Source organism: Parasteatoda tepidariorum, chromosome 3 (genome assembly GCF_043381705.1).
Source record: "Parasteatoda tepidariorum isolate YZ-2023 chromosome 3, CAS_Ptep_4.0, whole genome shotgun sequence".
NCBI lineage: Eukaryota > Metazoa > Arthropoda > Arachnida > Araneae > Theridiidae > Parasteatoda > Parasteatoda tepidariorum.
Window position 1 is genome coordinate 61,826,843 of NC_092206.1, and position 19,192 is coordinate 61,846,034.

General features: G+C 28.8%; 1 protein-coding gene across 2 annotated transcripts in view; it reads right to left on the reverse strand.

Annotated features, from left to right (window-relative positions):
- Positions 1–1,344: 1,344 nt before the first annotated feature.
- Positions 1,345–19,192, reverse strand: part of LOC107451193 (uncharacterized) — a 32,973-nt gene continuing 15,125 nt past the window's right edge. For both annotated transcript variants that reach the window (XM_016067209.3, XM_071178713.1), the window contains 6 exons: positions 17,402–17,511; positions 15,033–15,238; positions 14,006–14,194; positions 8,362–8,505; positions 8,193–8,286; positions 1,345–6,310 (listed from right to left, as the gene is read on the reverse strand). In XM_016067209.3, coding sequence (XP_015922695.1) covers positions 2,976–6,310; positions 8,193–8,286; positions 8,362–8,505; positions 14,006–14,194; positions 15,033–15,238; positions 17,402–17,511 — 4,078 coding nt within the window. In that variant the 3' untranslated portion in view covers positions 1,345–2,975. The remainder of the gene's footprint in view (positions 6,311–8,192; positions 8,287–8,361; positions 8,506–14,005; positions 14,195–15,032; positions 15,239–17,401; positions 17,512–19,192) is intronic.

A 19,192-nucleotide genomic window follows, 5' to 3' on the forward strand; every position in this document is an offset into this window, starting at 1 on the left:
AATTAAGACAAATAAACCTGGCTGTACATAAATGCAATGATGTTCTACATTTAAAGTTTGTAATAACTGAGAGAGAGGGATGCATGATCGTTAATTAATAATTGTTCAACATATAATCAAGATACTTATTCAGAAAATAAGAGCTTTCTGGAGAACTACAAAAATTTTAACAAAGTGGTTGGTGAATAATTGAATAAGATTTTCTCTTAAAGAAGTTTGAGTTGATTAATTCCTTATCTTGAGTAATATCAGGTTAAAATAATTTTAAAAGCTACCATTCCTAAAAATTGTACCAAATTGAGTTAATTGTCTGATGGAAGCTATATCAGATAAAGAAAAGTACAAAAATACTAAAAATGCCCCAATTTATTCTGGAATACAAATGCAAAATGGCAATGCAGGGACACATCACCAGTACAAAAATTGCAATAACTAGCAATAAATATTTTGATACAAATGCTGTATATAAATGTACTAGTTCTAATCCAATATAAAACATTTTAACTTGTAAAATTCAGTAAAATTTAATTTTGATCTATATCATCTATCTGTACAGACATTTAACTTTATAGAACAAAAAATGATTTTTCTTTGCTTAGCCAAATAAATACATATAAGAGATAGCACAAATGTGAAACGTTTATTTATATCTCTAAAATGATTTAAACACTAAAAAGGAAACAAGATTGTAAAGATCTTTTAAAAAAAAAATAAATTTATATTAAGTTACTATTGTGTACACATCAAGTAGAAATATGATCCTTCATCAAGAACATAAGAGAAAATTTTAAAAATTACATAAAATATTTTACTGGATAAGTTTTGATAGTAATAAAATTACTAAAACTACCATTAGAAAGAGATATATTCTGTAGAATATAAGATATTTGAGAACTGTTTTTAATACAGATATAAAGAATTAGAAAATTAAAACACCTCTGTCATTACAGTAGTAATGTATTTTCATTATTTATTATGCATATTCATTATTTTTAAAACCATAATTGGTAGTAAAAGAACAACATTTTAATCAAAAATAATTTATATCCTTTATAATAATTTATAAAATAATTGTAAAAACTAAAGATTTTTTTTAAAAATAAATAAAAAAATTTTAAAAATGAAGTTAAATATTTATAAGTAAATAATTATAAGTTATTGACAATTTATTTTTTTAAATTTAGCTAAAAATAAAATAGTTCATAATTTCTCCACAGCCTCTTATTATAATCATCACCCTATTTGATTATTAGAGTAAATTGCCATCAAAATTTTTAATAATTTATAAAAGAGTGTCCTAGTTATTTAATTTTGTTAACTGTTTAATAAGACAATTTAAACAAATTTTAATTCAAAAACAGATTTAATAAAATCAAAATAAAGTACATGTATAAGCCAAGGACAGATCTTCATAAAACATTAAAAAAAAAAAAACTTAGACAATGATTTTGAATGGAACCAAAGTAGACAAACTTATTACCTTTAAAAACACACATACATGATAAAAACAAATTTATATCAAGTTGTGTAATAATGAATAATAATAATAAAAAGAATCGCAATTCCCAATCAAATGCAAAACCTAGAAATACAAAGCAAAGACAAGTAAAGTGTTCAAATTAATAGGCATTAGGCAGATACAATTAAGCAACAGTAACTTAGTATTTACATTTACACATAAATTTCTCCAACAATAGCAATTTCTATATAACATGGATGGATAAAACTTTAAACAATTTTCAGCTGGGGGGAAAAATAATGTACAAATTTTACAACAAGTTAAAGGCACTTCAATATTTCTAAATGCAAATTTTAAGCTAATATACAACTGAACATAACTGCCAATGTCTAAGATAAATATTTTGTTTTAATTACAAAAATTTAGCTTTACTTTTAAATTTGAAATATTTTATTTCATTTGTAATGATAAAAAGATCCATAGAAGACAATCTTTAGTTGAAGATTATAGGCTAAAAAAACCTCAAAATATGCCAAGATCAAGCTTGGCAAAGACTTTGGTCCTTTCTCTCCAAAAATTCCCAGGCAAAATAACAGAAAAAAAAAATTTAAAATAAATATAGCCAGTTGTCAAATTAGGAGCTAAATTTAGATATCTTTCAGTTTAATAGATATCCAATTGAAAGAATTGATCACCTACTTTTACAGTAACATTTAGTATTCATTCCTATCTATAATCTAATATTTTAAAAAGAAAAAAACTTTTTCTATACAATAACTAAGACACTATTAATCAGGAGCAGAAAAAAAATTAAAGAAATTTTTAGAAGTTCTTACTAATGGTTAAAAAAAAAAAAAAAAAAAAAAAAGACTACATTTACTTAAATATTTTTTAAATTTATTTTTTTTAGTTTTGCTGAAAATTCTGGGAGAAAGGAGGAAGTTGTGAAGCTTGACCCATTTCAGTACAATACAATCAACCCTGGTTAAGGTGGTTGGACTTTACCACATCAGTTTAGCTGCCACTCATTCAAGAGATTTTAAATCAATGCAATTAAGCTTTTCAGTTTTAAATGTATTTTTTTTTACACACAAGCATTACTTGGGATTTAGAATTAACAATTAAAAACTAATAGTTGTATCACATATTAGAAATAATTTGTATAAAGCTATGACAGTGTCGATAAAACTATTAAAAAAGTTCATAAGAAGTTTTCTAAAATTTATCATTCTATGAAATAAAAGAAAAAAATTCACCTGATATTAATTACAAATATACACTGATGAACACGTAAAAACAACCATTACAAAGTTCAGATTAAATCAATTAGAGAAAATAAAATTAGATTTGAAAGGGCATCTATATTTTTAATTAAAAAAATATATAAAATATTCGAATTACAAACAGAATCTTAAAATTCAATTATAAATTTCAAATCACACTTTGCAGAAAAACTTATAATCAAAGTTAACAGAGATCGCTTAAGAGACTAGAAATTTTAAAATTTCATATTCCATTACAGTAAACTTTCAACAGGGTTGGGTGTTGGTTCATCTTTTACTACTTTTTCTTCCTCTTCAGAGTTACATCCATTTTCCATAGGAGTCTTTTCATGAACAGCATCAGTAGTAGCGCAATCAGCCAATTCTTTAGTAGAAATTTCCACATCATTGACTTCCCGTAAAAGCTTTTCCTCTTCAGAAGGTGTTGATTCATTTGTATTTTTATCATCAGCTTCAACTATTTGGTTGGTTTTCTGTATTGCTTTTTTGGAAAATGATGGTAAATGCTTGGTTGTAAGTTTAGTAGAATCTGTGGCTACTGGTTTGGCTAAATCTCTGGTAGGTTTAACTTGACTATTGTTTCTAGGAGCAAGACGAGATATTTGAGTCTTTGGCACATTTTTAATCAACTCTCTTTTCGAAGGAACATTAGGTTTTGGTGCAGTTTTGCTAATCCCAGAAGCGGAAGATTTAAGAGTACTATTGACATTTGAAGAAATTCCTTTGCTTGGGATCTTTGGAAGAGGGCTGTTTTTCTCACTTAATTGCTTGTTAGATAGCTCTTTGGTTTCCTTAATTTCAGGCTTTTTCAAAGTGGATGAAACAGTTTGTCTTAAAGTTGTAGATGTTTGCTTTGGTTTGGATTCAAACGAAGATTTTGGTAAAGTAGTTGACTTTGTAGCTGATAAAGCTCTGTTAGGAACTGTTGCAGTTGCTGGACGATTCAAAGTAGTGCGAGCAGATGACAATGTACTAGTTTTGTTACTTTGAGTAGAAGGCTGCTTTCTAATTAAAGAACTTGTAGTATGAGTAGAAGTAGTACTAACTCCATTATTAGGTTTCACTTTGGTATTAATGGCTGAAGCAGGCTTCGTAGAAGTTTGTATTCGGCTTACGGACGATGTAACTCCAGATTTGTTTTGAGTCGGAGCATTTCGAGGAACAGTAGTGGGTCTAGACATTTTACTAGAGGGAATTGTATTTTTAGCAGCTGGAATTAGTTTTTTAGCTGTTGTAGATGTTCCAGTAATTGGAACTTTTGCTTTGTCAGTTGTCTTACTTGCGATTGTTGACGTCGGCTTAGACAATTTGCTTCTAACTTCTAGAGGCTTCTTTTCTGCAAGTAATTTTTTATTTTTTTCCACACCAACAGTGCTTTTAACTTTGCTTTTGATATCAGTAGATTTTTGTGCATCTCTTTTTAACTTTGGGGTTTCTTGCTTAGAGGATTTCTCAGAAGATTTATTTTTCTCACCAGCCGCATTGCCTTTCATATAACTCCAACCACCGTCCTTTTCAGAATCAGAATCAACATCTTCAGTGACACCTTCTGCTTCTGGAACACCAACTGGCACAGACTGCAAATCAACAGCAACTGTTTCAACATGACATTCTTCTGAGTGATCTGTAGGTAACACAGCTGCTGCTGTATCATCGACAAGAGGTAACGATACTCCTCCCAAAATTAAAGCAACTTCTGGTTTCTTATCATCTGGTAATTGTACAGCATTTTCTTCTTTTATGTCAGATTTTGGTGGCTCTCTACGAACCTGGTCATCATGAATTGAAACACTTGAGGAATCTGTAACTGGAGAACTCTCTGTAACACACAATTCATTTACAATGCTATTACTTTCAACAGGAATATCAGTTCCTATGCACCCAGTCTTTAAATCTAGAAGATCATTATTAACTATATCTGAGGAGATATCAATTAATTCAATATTTTGAGTGTTTTGAATTAAAGAAATTTCAGAGTTACAAACATCTTCATCACCATGTTTAAGAAAATCTTTGTCATTTTCATTTGAACTAGCGTTTTCTATTTCTAGAAACTCTCCTAAGGGAGACTTTTCATCTGAAACTTCAATAACAATATCTTGTGAAAATACTTCAATAATACTTTCCTCTGTTTTATTTTCTTCAGTTTTTAAAACATCAAATAAATTTTGTGCTGAAATATTTTCTTTCAATTCAGTGTTTACAAAGTTATCAATTATTTGTTGTGAAGATCTATTCATTCGTAGATCCTCCTTAATCAATAAATTTTTATTCTCTGGTGTGTCAAATTCACCAAATGCAGAATTATTTACGAGCGAGATATCCATATCAGCTATTAAAGATAAGTTTTCACTACGCATCTCAGATTTAGCAGGTACTGGTAGTTTTGTAGCGCCGTCTAAATCAGTTGATGCTAAAGTAAGCTCATTAACAGATACTTGAGCCTTTTCAATTATAGATGAGCTGCATGTAGTGGGTTCTATGTTATCCTTAGTTTCAGTAGAAATAGTTTCTGACATTATAAGCTCTTTCTCTTTATTAAAAGTTAAGCCTGTATTTCCCATAACAGAGGTTAAATCAGATGCAGAAGGACAAATATTAACCAAGTTACATTCAACAGTTTCAGACGGAATAAAAGATTTCATAACAAAAGGTTCTGCATATGGATTCAGTTTTTGGGGGCTCATGTGAACTTTGGTTTCATTAAATTCTTTTTCAGAAATACACTTCACAGCGGTTTCAATGGCATTGGATACAACAGTGGATGCAATATCAACAGCTTCCTCTGGTGACAATTCTTCATTTAACAGAATGTTTTTATCATTTTCAGAAATAATTTCAGCTGTTTTTTGATCCTTAAAATCCTCAAATGGAGAATTAGTGCTAGGAGAAACAAGTTCAAATTTTTGAGCTAAATTGGCTGAACAAATATTCTCAAATTGCTGAGAAGCCATCACATCATCAATTGGAGGAGTTGGAAGTTCACTGAGAGCAGTTGCTTCAGGTGCCACAACAGTATGTACAGGCTTTTCAGAAAGCTTCTCAAAATTAGAAGCATGATAAGTTTCTACATAATCTGTAAACGAATCTCCCAAACCAGCAGCACTCAAAACGTTAGCTGTGTTTTTTAATTTCTTTATCGATGAATAATTAAACTCCAGTACATTTGGCTTACATATAGGTGTACTTGTTACCTTATCAATCAATGATTTTTCCTCACCATTTTCAAAAAAATTCATCTGAAAGTTTGCTTTGGATAAATTAGGAATATACTTCTGGGCAGCCTCTTTTATAAGCTGGATATCTCTAAGAAAGATAACAACAGCAGTTATGTTATCTTCAGAACCTTGAAGTTTTGATTGATGTACCAGTTTTGCAGCCATTGTGTCAAAAGGATCATCTTGCCCATTCTCCAATAAATTATAATACAAAGCAGCAACCACATCTTCTGGTGACATAACATCCCACACGCCATCACACGCTAAAATTAAGAAATCCTCATTGCCCTCTAGGTTAACAACTGTTATTTCTGGCTCGCTGCTAATGAAAGGTTTATGATCAGCATCACCTAAAAATAAAGTCAAATGTTTAAAATCAAATTTAAAAAATAAATAAATTACAAAACAAAATAGTTTGTAACTAATAAACTATTATAATGCTAAGAATATTAGAATGAATAAAACTTTGCCTTTAAACTTGCGATTATATTTCCTAAATGATAAGTCAAAATTCGCTTAACCATGGATGACAAACTGTCGTTTTTCATATAATCTATTTTCATAGTTTTATTTTATTTTTTATAAAAAAACGTGAATTTAAAGAAAAATTAACCTTTAGAATAAAATTGAATTTTTTACGACCTGGATTATTGATATTGCATTGAATTTTCATTTAGTTTGAATTGAAAAATTATTTTTATTTATTGTGTTGCTTTTGAGACTTAATTTTAATAAAAAGTCAAATAATCTGAGAAGTTTGAAGATGAGAAAATTACATATAGTTATGACTTGACCTTGCATTAAGCAATTCATGTATCAATCTTTTGTAAAAACTTACGAGTCACTCTGGCATATTACTCTGACAATTGACTAAATTTAAAATTTAATTGAAATAAAAATCATGCAGATTTATATTACATGCAGTTACTAGTTATTTTAATTAGTTTTCTAGTTTGTTATATACCGTATATTCCGGCGTATAATGCGCACCCGTAATTTCCAATAACTTTTTTTTTAATTTTAAGATATACTCTTCGTATAACGCGCACGAAAATTTGTATTGTACATATTCAATATCTCGTCTAATATCTATAGAAAACCAGAAAGCCTTTTAGTGTGGGACATGTTTAGGTCCCACCTTACAGATAATACAAAAAAATTGTTGAAAGAATGTAACACCGATATGGCAGTTATTCCGGACGGATTGACACCATTAGTTCAGCCATTGGACGTCTGCTTTTAAAGCCAATTTAAAAAAAAACAGTGGAACACTTAGATGATGGAGGACGAGAAAACCTTTACGAAAGGAGGACAAATGCGTCATGCAAGTTTGGAAACAGTGTGCGAATGGATATTAAAAGGATGGGATGAAATAAAGCCTGAGATGGTTAGAAAATTATTTAAAAAAAAAACAGCATTTCAAATAATGTGGACGGATCAGAAGATGACTGTTTATTTATGGATGAGGGTAACACAGATGAAGACGAAACAGATTGTGATGACGTGCCTGAAGAAATAACGGAAGACGAATATAATGAACTATTTACGTAATAACGAAAATCAATAAAGTATATAGGTAAAGGTATGCTATTTCTTTAAAATAAAAGTATTTTTCTATATTTAAATTTTTTTAATCTATAATTTTTTATATTCGGCGTATACCGCGCACCCGTAAATTCCAATGTTATTTTTTGTATTAAAAGTGCGTGTTATACACCAGAATATACAGTAATTAGTTACTTTTATTTTTTGAGGGAGTGAAACTTTGCACACAATTATGTAATACGATAGCTTGCAATTGGAATAAACATTAAAAACACCAAGAAAAAGAATTTTAATTTATATATGTTATAGATACCAAATTATACAAGCAACAGATTCATAGCTGCATTATAAGATTTTTAAAGTTCTAGTTTCAAGTTGGCCCAACTTAAAAAAAAACTGGCTGGGTTTTTGATATCAGGCGCCTATCAACTAATCCTCTAGCATATGGAATTAGCTTAACAAGGAATGGGATTTTATTAACTGAAAACTGAATCAATTATAACTATTAAAAAAAAAAAGAAGACTTATATCACTACTGCTCTACAAAAATAAAGAATGCATAGATATTATATATTTCGTAAGATTCAAAGTACATTTGCAAAATTTATTTTCACTTTGTGCTTTTCCAGTTTGACTAACATCTCATTTGCAATTTAACACTGAGCTTATAAGCAAAGTATAATTTACCGATTGCTCTGGTGACTGCGAGCATTCCATTCACTCTGTAAGTTCCAATAAATTGTATGCTTCCACCAAGATCTTCAACTCTTTTTTTTTCATCCTATTAATAGACACTATAAATTATTTTCAATTTAAAAAAATAATACTCAAGATTGATGAAAAAAATTACACTTACTTCTCTGTCAGGTTTATGTGGACTTGTCACAATAGCAGGTATTCCTTCTTTCACCAAAACTGCTTGAGAATCACCTACCCAGGATAAGTAAAATGTTCTTTCTCTAAATAAGGCACACACAGCAGTTGTCCCACTTTTTAAATTCTAAAAAAATAATTTAGTTACAAGTAGAATAAAACAAAAAATATTTTGTAGCAAAAAGAGTTATCACAGTAGCTATGTTTGAAAAGATGTTGCAACTAAGTTTTAATGGGGCAAAAAAAAAAAAACATAACATTTAAATAATTTACTATCTTAGAAATTATTGGTATAATCAAATGTAAATTTGAAATAAATAAAAAAGTTGAAGCAAACTGTTAAGTATTGTATTTTCCTCATTCATATTAAATGGTAAAATGTTGAGAAGAAAATGAAAAGAGAAACTAACCTGTGATGTTATTTAATCAAATGAGATTTTGTTTCCAGTGTTTGTTTTCTTTTACACTGAATCTAATGAGACTCATGATCTACAATTAGACATGTAGTTTGGAAGGTACTAGTACAAAATTGTTAATAAATCAATCCCTGATAATTTCTAAACTATCAGTCAGTTTGTCTCTTGTTTGGACTATCAATCTAGAGTATAAAAACTTACCCCCTAGTTTAGGGGTGCTCAACCTGCGGCCCGCGGGCCAAATGCGGCCCGCCAACCCTCGATGTGCGGCCCGCGGCCGCAATCTGAACAAAATGAAAAAAAAAATTAAATATTTGTTTTTGAAAAATAATAAAAAAAATTCGGTAATTTAAATTTACACTTTTAAGTTTTTGACGCACCCAATCTCAATCAATGTAGTTTTTCGATGGTTAACGCTACGGATTTCAGCATAGTTTTAAAAATCCCAATATTTTTAATACATCATTATTACGATTTACGAATTTTAATTACCACTTTTGACGCTTTTCGTATGTGCCGATTCCAATGACTTTTCGGTAGTTATTGCTACCCATTTTCAAGTAGTTTCTGAAATAGCGATTTTTGAAAGTTATGAAACGCTTTATTTGTGCAAACTTCATGGAAAATCTAAATGACTTTAGATCCTTTCTTCAACAGTTATTGCTGCACATTTCCGCCCGGTTTTTAAAACTTCGATATTTTAGCACGATATTATTACGAATCGCGAGTAAAGAATCGCTCATTTAGATAACCATTTTTTGACATGGCTTATTTGTAACGATTTTATCGCAAATCAAATTATTTTTCAATCGTTATTTTAGAAATTATTGCTACACATTTCTACAAGGTTTTGAAAGTACCGATATTTTTTATACGCTATTGCGACATTTTAATTTCAAATCTCGCATTTAAATTACATAAAATTTTGATGGACTTTATTTACTCCAATTTCATCTAAAATATTAAAGTATTTTGGTTATTGTTTTAGTAGTTATTACGTTTTCCCCGTGATTTAAAAAGATTATGATATTTTTAATACTTTGACAGCAAGCGAGTTTTGAATCGCGCATTAAAATAATTATTTTTTACGTGCTCTGTTTGTGCCGATTTTATCATTTGCGTTGTACCGATTTTAACACGAATTTTTTAAGAGGTTTTTCGAAAGTGTTTTTTCTTCTTTCCCGTTATTGCTGCATTTTTATTTGTGATTTAGAATATACCTGATATTTTCACACAGTATTACAACTCGTGAAATTCGATTCAGCTTTAATTTTTTTTCGTAACTTAAAAAGTAATTACGTATCTTAGCCAAATCAACACCTTCCCAGGAAAAAAAAAACCTAGATGTGTTTAAATGCGGTCCGTTTTGCAAAAAAAAAAATAAAAAAATAAATAATTCAAAAAACGGCATAATTCTTTAGTCCCATGAACACGTGCAAGTTTAACAACACACATCGAACCTATTCTTTTTGTTGTCACATGTAATTTAAAAGTCATACATCGTAATTTGTATTTACGCTATCTGAAAATTGCGCATCGCATTTCGTATTAACATTAACGAGATTTAAAAATAATCCATCGCGTTTCGTATTTACGGGATTTAAAATCACATATCGCGATTCGTGTTCTGGCGTTTAAAATATCATCCGTTGCTACTTTTCTCGCAATTCATATGCACGCGTTTTAAAAACCATATATCGCGATTCATATTCATGCATTTTAAAAATCAAGTGTTGTGAGTAGTCCTTTCGCAATTTAAAAGCCACACGATTCGTATTCACGCGATTTGAAAAACAAGCATCGAGTTTTTTATTTACGCAATTTAAAAATCACACATGGCAATTCGTATTCAAGCAATTAAAAAATAACACATAGCAATTCGTATTCAAGCAATTAAAAAATAACACATCGCTATTTGTATTTCCGCGATTTAAAAACCCAGAAAGGAAGAACACCATCTAGGACAAATTCCAAAACTGATTATGTTATTTGCTCTAAGTTTAATACTACCCACAACAACAGCTTCTGTCGAAAGACTGTTTTCCAGAATGAATTTGGCCTGTTCAAAATTACAGAGTAGTCTTTAAATACAATCATTACATTTTCATTTAATGGCTCAAAAAATATCACATGATCAAGTAGATAAAATTATCACAATATTCAAAAATTTTGCAAATTACAGTATAACCATTAAGAAATTTTTTAAACCATTTTCTACCTTCTTGGAGCATTTTATATCATTTATGATTATATGCTGGGAAATGATTTGTATATCATTAAATTTTAACTGTATAAAAAATTTAATCAAGATAAGTTTCGAAAAGTAATGTAAATTTTATTGATTGTTAATTGATTGTGTATTAATTGTAAATAGTAAGTGTCATGTTAAAAATATATTCGTCATAAAAAGTTGTAAACAAGTATCTTAATAGTTTTTTATTATTAAGGAATATAGTTCCTTAAAATTTAATGTGTTTTCTTCTTTCTTTTTCTTTCCTCTCATAGCCTCTTATTATTAATTTAAAATAAAAATGTCTGAAAGATAAAGTACATTCCCTAATAAATGCTAAGTCTTATTTTCCACTTAAGGGGTTTAGTTTTAGTTTTAATCATTTTTAACCCTATAAACTTTCTTTAAATCAAAGTATTTAACTTGAATTTATATTAATGACTAGAATATTTATTTATTTGAAATTTAATTCTATGAAAAAAAAATTAACGTTAAAATTTATGTTTAAATGGACTTTTGTATTTTGTAATGTGATAAAAAAAATTTCAATTTTTCCATAGTTTTTTAATTATTTCAATTTATCTAAATTTTTTCCGATAAATTGATTCTGATTTTCGAATTCTGTTTTCCTTCTTAAGTAATCAGTTTTGCATTTTCTAATTTTAAACGTTTTAAAGTATTGTATTTTCTGCAAAGAGATTACAAGGTTAACCGACAAAAAGAATTTAGTGTTATATAAACAATGATGTTTATATAACAATCACCACCAACAATTGCTTTCAATATGTCGGTCTAAACACTTTGGCATGCGGCCCTTCATTGGTCAATCTGCTGTGCATGTGGCCCTTCACTGAAAAAGGTTGTGCACCCCTACCCTAGTTACATAAGGGCTGACACAGGCGCACAACGTAACAAGAAGAATGAAACCTGATTTTTCAGCTGGTCGGGCAAGGACAACTTCCAGTCAGGCTGGAATTCAAACGTGGGATGATAGGTTTAAAACAGCTACATGACACAAAGAACTCATTCTTACAAGGTGGGGTTCTTAACATCAGGAATGGTGTAAATTTGACAAACCTTTTTCAGTCCTCATGTATCTTTTTTACAGTGGTATAAAGTCAAAAATAGTTTTTACACATTATTGTAGCTTCTGAATTATTTATTCCGTTCATTCTTATATAGTTTCATAAATGTAGTATAAGAATCTGCATAGGAAACAATACATCATTTGTTTAAATAGCAATGCCAAATGCATAAATAGGTTCATTAAGAAAACAAATCTGATTTCGCAGTGATAAAAACCAAACTCAGGACATTTCACACAAAAATCATTGCAAAACAAGAACATTTTTGGTAATATACACTGATTCTAAAATTTTGTTTAGTGCTACATGTATCAATTTCTCAGGACATGATTTTTTTAAAAAAATTAATGACATGAAGCAAAATATGGTCAACAGTAAACATTTTTAAATAAAAATTTCCCCTCAGGCAAGAATTGGTTTTAAAAAAATGTGTGATTTCACGCATGTGGGGAAGATTCAAGGAATTTGAATTTTCTTGACTTGGGAAACACATTCCTCAACATAAAGAAAAAGATCAACTGAAATAAGTTTCAACCTTTTCATCATGGCAGTGTGACGCTACTGAACGGTGCACCAGGCAGCAAAGTTTGCACACAACATGTCGGTAAGCCAATGTTCGGAATTTCTTATTTAAATATTACATAAAAATACATATAGAGATTGTCCAAGAATAAATAAAGATGCAATTTAGGATAGTTAAAAAACCCTTGTAATTTAATTATGTATGATAAATATATGTATGTATGTAATATTAAAATATGTATGATAAATATTAAAACAAGGTATGACACACAAACAGATATTACTAATTTTACAATCCTACTTTAAATTTTCATCTTCTATTGTTTACACTGCAAGCTAAACTTTTTATATTGATTTTTTCTTACAGATTTATAAACAGAAGGAAAATATCTTTTGGACTTACAAGATATATATCAAGGGCATTCAAAATATACTTCTAGTTGTACTAATTCAATTTAGTTCAACAGAATACTGTTTATAGCATATTAGGCCAGCTATCAAATGGTAACACGCTAACACCAGCTAAATGTGATGCTCATACATACAAGGATTCAGGATAAATACAGAACTTATAACAAAAGTGTTAAAAAAAAAAAACTTCATTATGGTTAATTTTCTGCAACAATAAATTACTACAAAACTGAATCATACATAATCTGCTAAAGAATAAATATATGCAAAAATAAATTATATGAAAACTTAATACATCATAACATGGAAATAAAATCAAGAAAATTTAAAAAAAAGAAAGAAATTAATTTATTACTTAAAATAAAAAGACTTGCAAAAAACAAAACAAAATGTATAAGAAACTAAAAGCAATGCAGAGATTAGCAGTTCCTGAGAGGTTTCATTGTTTTACCTCAAGATTGGACACATTCGATTTGACTTAGCTACATAGAGAACTACATAGGAAATAATACCATAGGAAATAATACCTCATGTCTTCATAAATGATAATCATTAGAAGTATACAAACTTTTTTTCTTCCAATGCCCACCTGAAGAATGATCAAAATCATAAAGGCATCTGAGATGCAGATTTGTTGGCTACTCTTTCAGGGTCACCATATTAGGCGGGCCAACGTTGCTCCCACAGTAAGGACAGATAGTACAGAGAATGAAAGAACATCCTTGCCTTGTCCAGGATTTGAATCCAGAACATCTTTGATGCAAGGCCAGTTCCCTGATCTCTATACAGGCTGGTCAGCAAAGTATGTAAACTTGCCACCCCCTTTTTCCCCCTGCTCTCACTAAAACCCAAACAGCAAGGTTGTACAAATTTTTACCATTACCATGAAAAGTGTGTTAAATAGTTTGCCGCCTGAGCAATAAGACGGATAAGACAAGACATAATAATAATAATATGTCTTACCTCTTGAAAACATTTATTGCTAAAATTTTGATCTGTAATTTTATATGCTTCCGTAATTGCTGTTGGAGTATCTGTCAGAAAATCAGGATGATTTGCTATGTTGACATGCAGATGGGCTGAAGCATAACTAGCAGCATCTACACCAGAATGTCCATCAAAAACAGCATAATAACTATGAGGTGGACAATCCTGAAAACAAGAAGAGTACTTTGAATCTAGTGTTAGCTTTAAACTCAGAGTGACGTTCAAGGTAAACAAGAACATGTTATAAATTCTTAACAAGAAATTTTATGTAATATCACTGATAGATTCGTATAATTAATCACAGGTCAAACAGTATGGCATTTGAAAAATATTCCACTCATCTTGGAATGTTAGTGGTATGAAATTTTTTTTACATAAGATTATGCTACTAAATAAATAAAAAACTCAGAAAAAAAATATACATGACTTAGATATCAAAATTAACCATCAATTAGTGAATGATTCCCCACTTAACCCTTCTTTTAATCAATTCAGGAATTCAAAGTTTTCTTTTACTAAATTTTACATATTCTGAAGAGTGTTCAAGAAAAAACTTTTCAGAAGAGTAGTTACTGTTCGTCAACATGCTCAGACAAAAAATTTAAAAGCTTAAAACCCAGACTTGAAAGAAGTTCATATTTGTTATACACAAACTTTCAACAGAAATTTTAATTACAAATTTTATAGAAATAAAAAGATAGTAGAAAAAGGGGAAAAAATCCATTCTAATTTAGCTTCATTTAATTTTCACTCCCTTTAAATAAAATTAATGCATATCTTTCTACAAGAGAATCTCTAACAAATCTCTGTGACAAGATTAAGTAGCAAAATATTTCATTTCAGAAGACTAATATTTAGTAGTCATAAAAATTTTTTCAACTCATTTAAAAATTGCTTCCTGACAATTTTTACAATAAAAAATTTTCAACGTGCATTTGCATTTAATTTTTAGAGTTCTGAAAAAAGAAATACACTTAGAAAATAAAAATATTTGATTAGTCACCTTTAGGTTCAACAGCAAATTCAAATCGTGATGAATTACATGTCTATCTTCCATTTTGCGCCGCTTATTTTTTACAGCAAACACAGATGCAGTATATGCTAATGGGGGTTGTTGAATATCTATTTCATTCATTTTCTCTAAATAGGATTTGCATATCAATGTCAACTTCTTTACCGCATCATTATATAGAGTGAGAGAATTCAGCACTAGAAAAGAAATTAAAAGCACAAAATTAAATTAATTCAATTCTATGAAACAAAAAAAAAACAAAACAAAAAACGTTATTCCTCATTATTATACATTAGATTTTAAAGTCGTTTCCTAAACCAACCTTAATATTTACAACATTTAATGCTTGATCCATAAAGCTCTTAAGCATATATCGGATTTTCTTTTTTTAAGTGAAAAAAAAGAAGAAAAAAAAAACTAATTTGACATCAGTTGCGAAAAATCAGCTATTTGATTTCTTCTTTATCAGTTCACTACTATAAAATCAACGCTAGATTTTATTTCTCTTGCATCTTTATAGTTTTACCATATTTCTATTCAAGTAATTTTGACTCAATCTTGTACTATAAATACCATTATAACTCCATTTAAGAGTTAAAATGGATTTGTGGGGGCGGAGTTATCGACCATGCCAACCTTCATCTATCAAAAGGTACCTCATGATTGAATTAAGTTAGCATGTCTTATATACCAGTGAATTGATGTTTAATTTTCGTAGTGGTAGTTATGCCACAATACTCCCCCACCAGAATTTTATCAGGGATAAAATTCGATACCACTAGTTGCTGTACTTGTGAAAGACCGGGAGAACTGGAATTAAGATCACCGGGTTTTTGAGTGCTGAATGTGAGAGGTGTATTAACTTCACAGACGTGGTCGCTCCTGTGTTGCCTTTAGCAGTCGAGTGTATGCTGGCCGACGGTGTGTGTATGTTCGAGACGAGACGGAGCAGCAATAGAGTGAGGAGGTGGATGATGCCGCATGCAATGTAAAGATTGTGTTTCGATTAATTTTAAAAAAAAAATAAAAATTAGCATTGCCTTTTGAAAATTTTGAATATTTGTCACTAAAACTGCAACAGAGAGCTACACAATGATTTAAAAATATCATACTGTTGATTCGAAACGCATGTTTTACAGGGAATCATACTGTGTATGTACATACATGTGCGTGCGTGGGGGTGGTTGAGCTGCAAATATAACTATTTAAATGATATTTGGGAAGAAATTGACCAAAATTTCTACGACTCTTGGGAGACAATAAATATTCAGAAAAGAAAATTAAAAAATGTTATGTAATGCTCAGTAGTTAAGGTACACTCCAATTATTTTTCATTTAGCACATAGCAGTTAATTTTTGACTGAAGTCTAATTCAATATTTAATTATTGTTTTTGAATTGGTAAACTAAATAGAGTTTATAAAAAATAATCAGAAAACTATGTAGCACAAAACATATCATGGTAATTTTTTAATCATACATATTTCCTCATTAATATTTTTGAAACTTTAAAAAAATATCTACATTATATGATATATATAAGAATCTTTGAGTTAAAAGCTCTTTTTACATTTTGTGTATTTAAAATTTAATTATTATTGTATATATTTCATAAAGTATAAGTGTCTAAAAAATATATTTGGATTATTTTATATCATTAAAGTATAAATATTGCAAGAATATGTTAAGAGGAAAACTATTTTATATCTAACAACCATTTTATATCTAACTATTTTTTATATTTGAAACTAAAGCCAACTATTTTTTGAGTCTTACCCCAGTAAATATAACAAATTTACTGGCTTATAACTGTAAAAATGTTTTGTTTTAAATATGTTTAGTAATAAGGTACTATCAGTTTACTTTAAAACAAAGGAAAAATGCTTTTGATACTAAGCTTTTAAATCAGAATAATCAAAGTAAAAAATATAGAGAATAAAAAGATGATAAATACTATATGGAAATACAATTAAATAAAGGATATACAATTATTTAACAAATAACTATCTGTATCATTTGATTTTTTTTGGACAATAAGAATGCCAAAACAGTAATGACAAATAGTTTCAGACCATTATCTTTTTATGTAATAGAGATAACTATAAAATATTCAACTCTCTTAAAAATAAACACTTCTTGATCTTAAAAATAATGAAGAAAAATTTCAATAAATATAAATTAATAAGAAAGTTCACCCAAATACTACTTTAAAAACAAAGTAAAATTTGAATCAAAATATTTTAGAGTCTGATGTACCCCGATTAATTAATAAAACAGTACAAATAAGAAATTTTACTACGATCACTTAGAAATTTAGTCATGAGAAACGAAAGAATTGTAATCCATAATTTAATTCCTTACATTTTCCATCAGATGTTGAGTTTTCTTTTAATTGTTGCTCAGAAATGCTACTCTCTATCTGTTCAGCTGTTTCTTTAGCTATTGACACAGCTAGATTATATGGACATTTCCTATAAAAATAAAATGTATGCATACATATATTTATATTGAAAATATACAGCAAAGACAAGACTTATATTAATTTAATAAATTCTTACATTTTGAAGAAAACAAATTTTAACTTTTAGCATGCCCAACAACAATAAGATTATTGATATATTTTTCCGCATAGGAAGAGATAAGCAAAAGCAAAAATTTTCAAAACAAAAGAATTTTATAAAATTATCATAACTTAAAAACAACAGATTTACAACAGATATTTTGCTTTAAATTATATATACATAGTGGTGGGCAATATTCTATTTAATTCAATTAAAAATATTCTTTAAAATAATTTTTTTCACATAAAAAATATTTTCTAAATGTCATGTTATGAGGTTCAAATATTTCAAGTAGGATTTTCAAGACAGGTTTTCGTACCGGTGGCTAATCTAGAGAGATTAGCAGCTTTACCCTTTGAAAAGTGCAGATTTACGTCCTTACACTTTGTGTGAGGGAAGTGTTTTTCTTAACTTAAATTAATTCAGATATTTTTCATAAACAATTTCTTAAAAATAAAAAACATAACAAAAAATTATGTTTAGGAAATTTTAAAAATTAGATTTAAAATTTAGTTTGAGGATAGAAATATTATTAATTTTTTATTATTATTTTTTTAAGTTTTGAAGGAAAGGAAAGCACGAAAAATTCCTGAGTATTCTACCCGAAATTTTATCATAAACGTAAAATTTACTTAAGATACATTTTTTACCTAAATTTAACAAAAAAATTAGATTACTATAGTAAGAGAAAAATATGAGTAAAAGGAAAACCCAGGGTGTATTTGTTGCTACTTTCTGTCATGATCAGGGATGATGTAGCAAAAAAGAAAACGCCTTAGCAAAAATTGATTTTGTTTCAGACTAAATTGATGAATTGTCTTACTAAAAATAGTGTTTTGTGAACAAAACTTTTAGCTACGGGTATAATGAAATCAATTACATACGGTTTCATATTTTATTTGGTAGATAAAAAAACTAACCGATAATAAATATTAGCAATTCATTAATTTTCAGATCTACATAAAAGAGTCTTTATCAACAAATGATCTTTTTAATAAACGAATATCATTTCAACTGACATTTAATGATTTTATCCTAAAATATTCTACAAAGCAGAAAAATTGGTACAACAAAAATTGCTATTAATATTTAACAGGGATACTAATGGCTTCATGAAAAAAATATCTAGGTAGGAAAAAAAGTATGTGGGAGACACATAACTATACTTATTGTGGCAAACTTTTGCTTTTAGAAAATTATAAACCCATTCTTAAAAATATTAATAGAAATTTCAATTCTTAACACAGTTTTAGACCGTCTTTCTTCCTATATTAAAAATCGCAAGGGCCATTGCGACTGCTTTGGGTGCTCAACTTAACGTTACATTTTATTTCGCAGAGCAAAACATAACAGACTTAGAAACAGACTTGAAAATAAACACTTACCACATGGCTAGTAAACAAAAATAAATAATAATAATTTGAAAAAAAAAATGGAAACTTAAGTAAGGAACCGGTCACTTTTTCCTTTTGTTTCTTATTTCTTTTTGAAAATTGTTTAAACAGGGTGCGTAGCATGGTAAAGGAAAAATTCAACAAAAAATAAGCACCTTTTAAGCACTCAATAAATATTTTTAAGCACTTAAATGTCA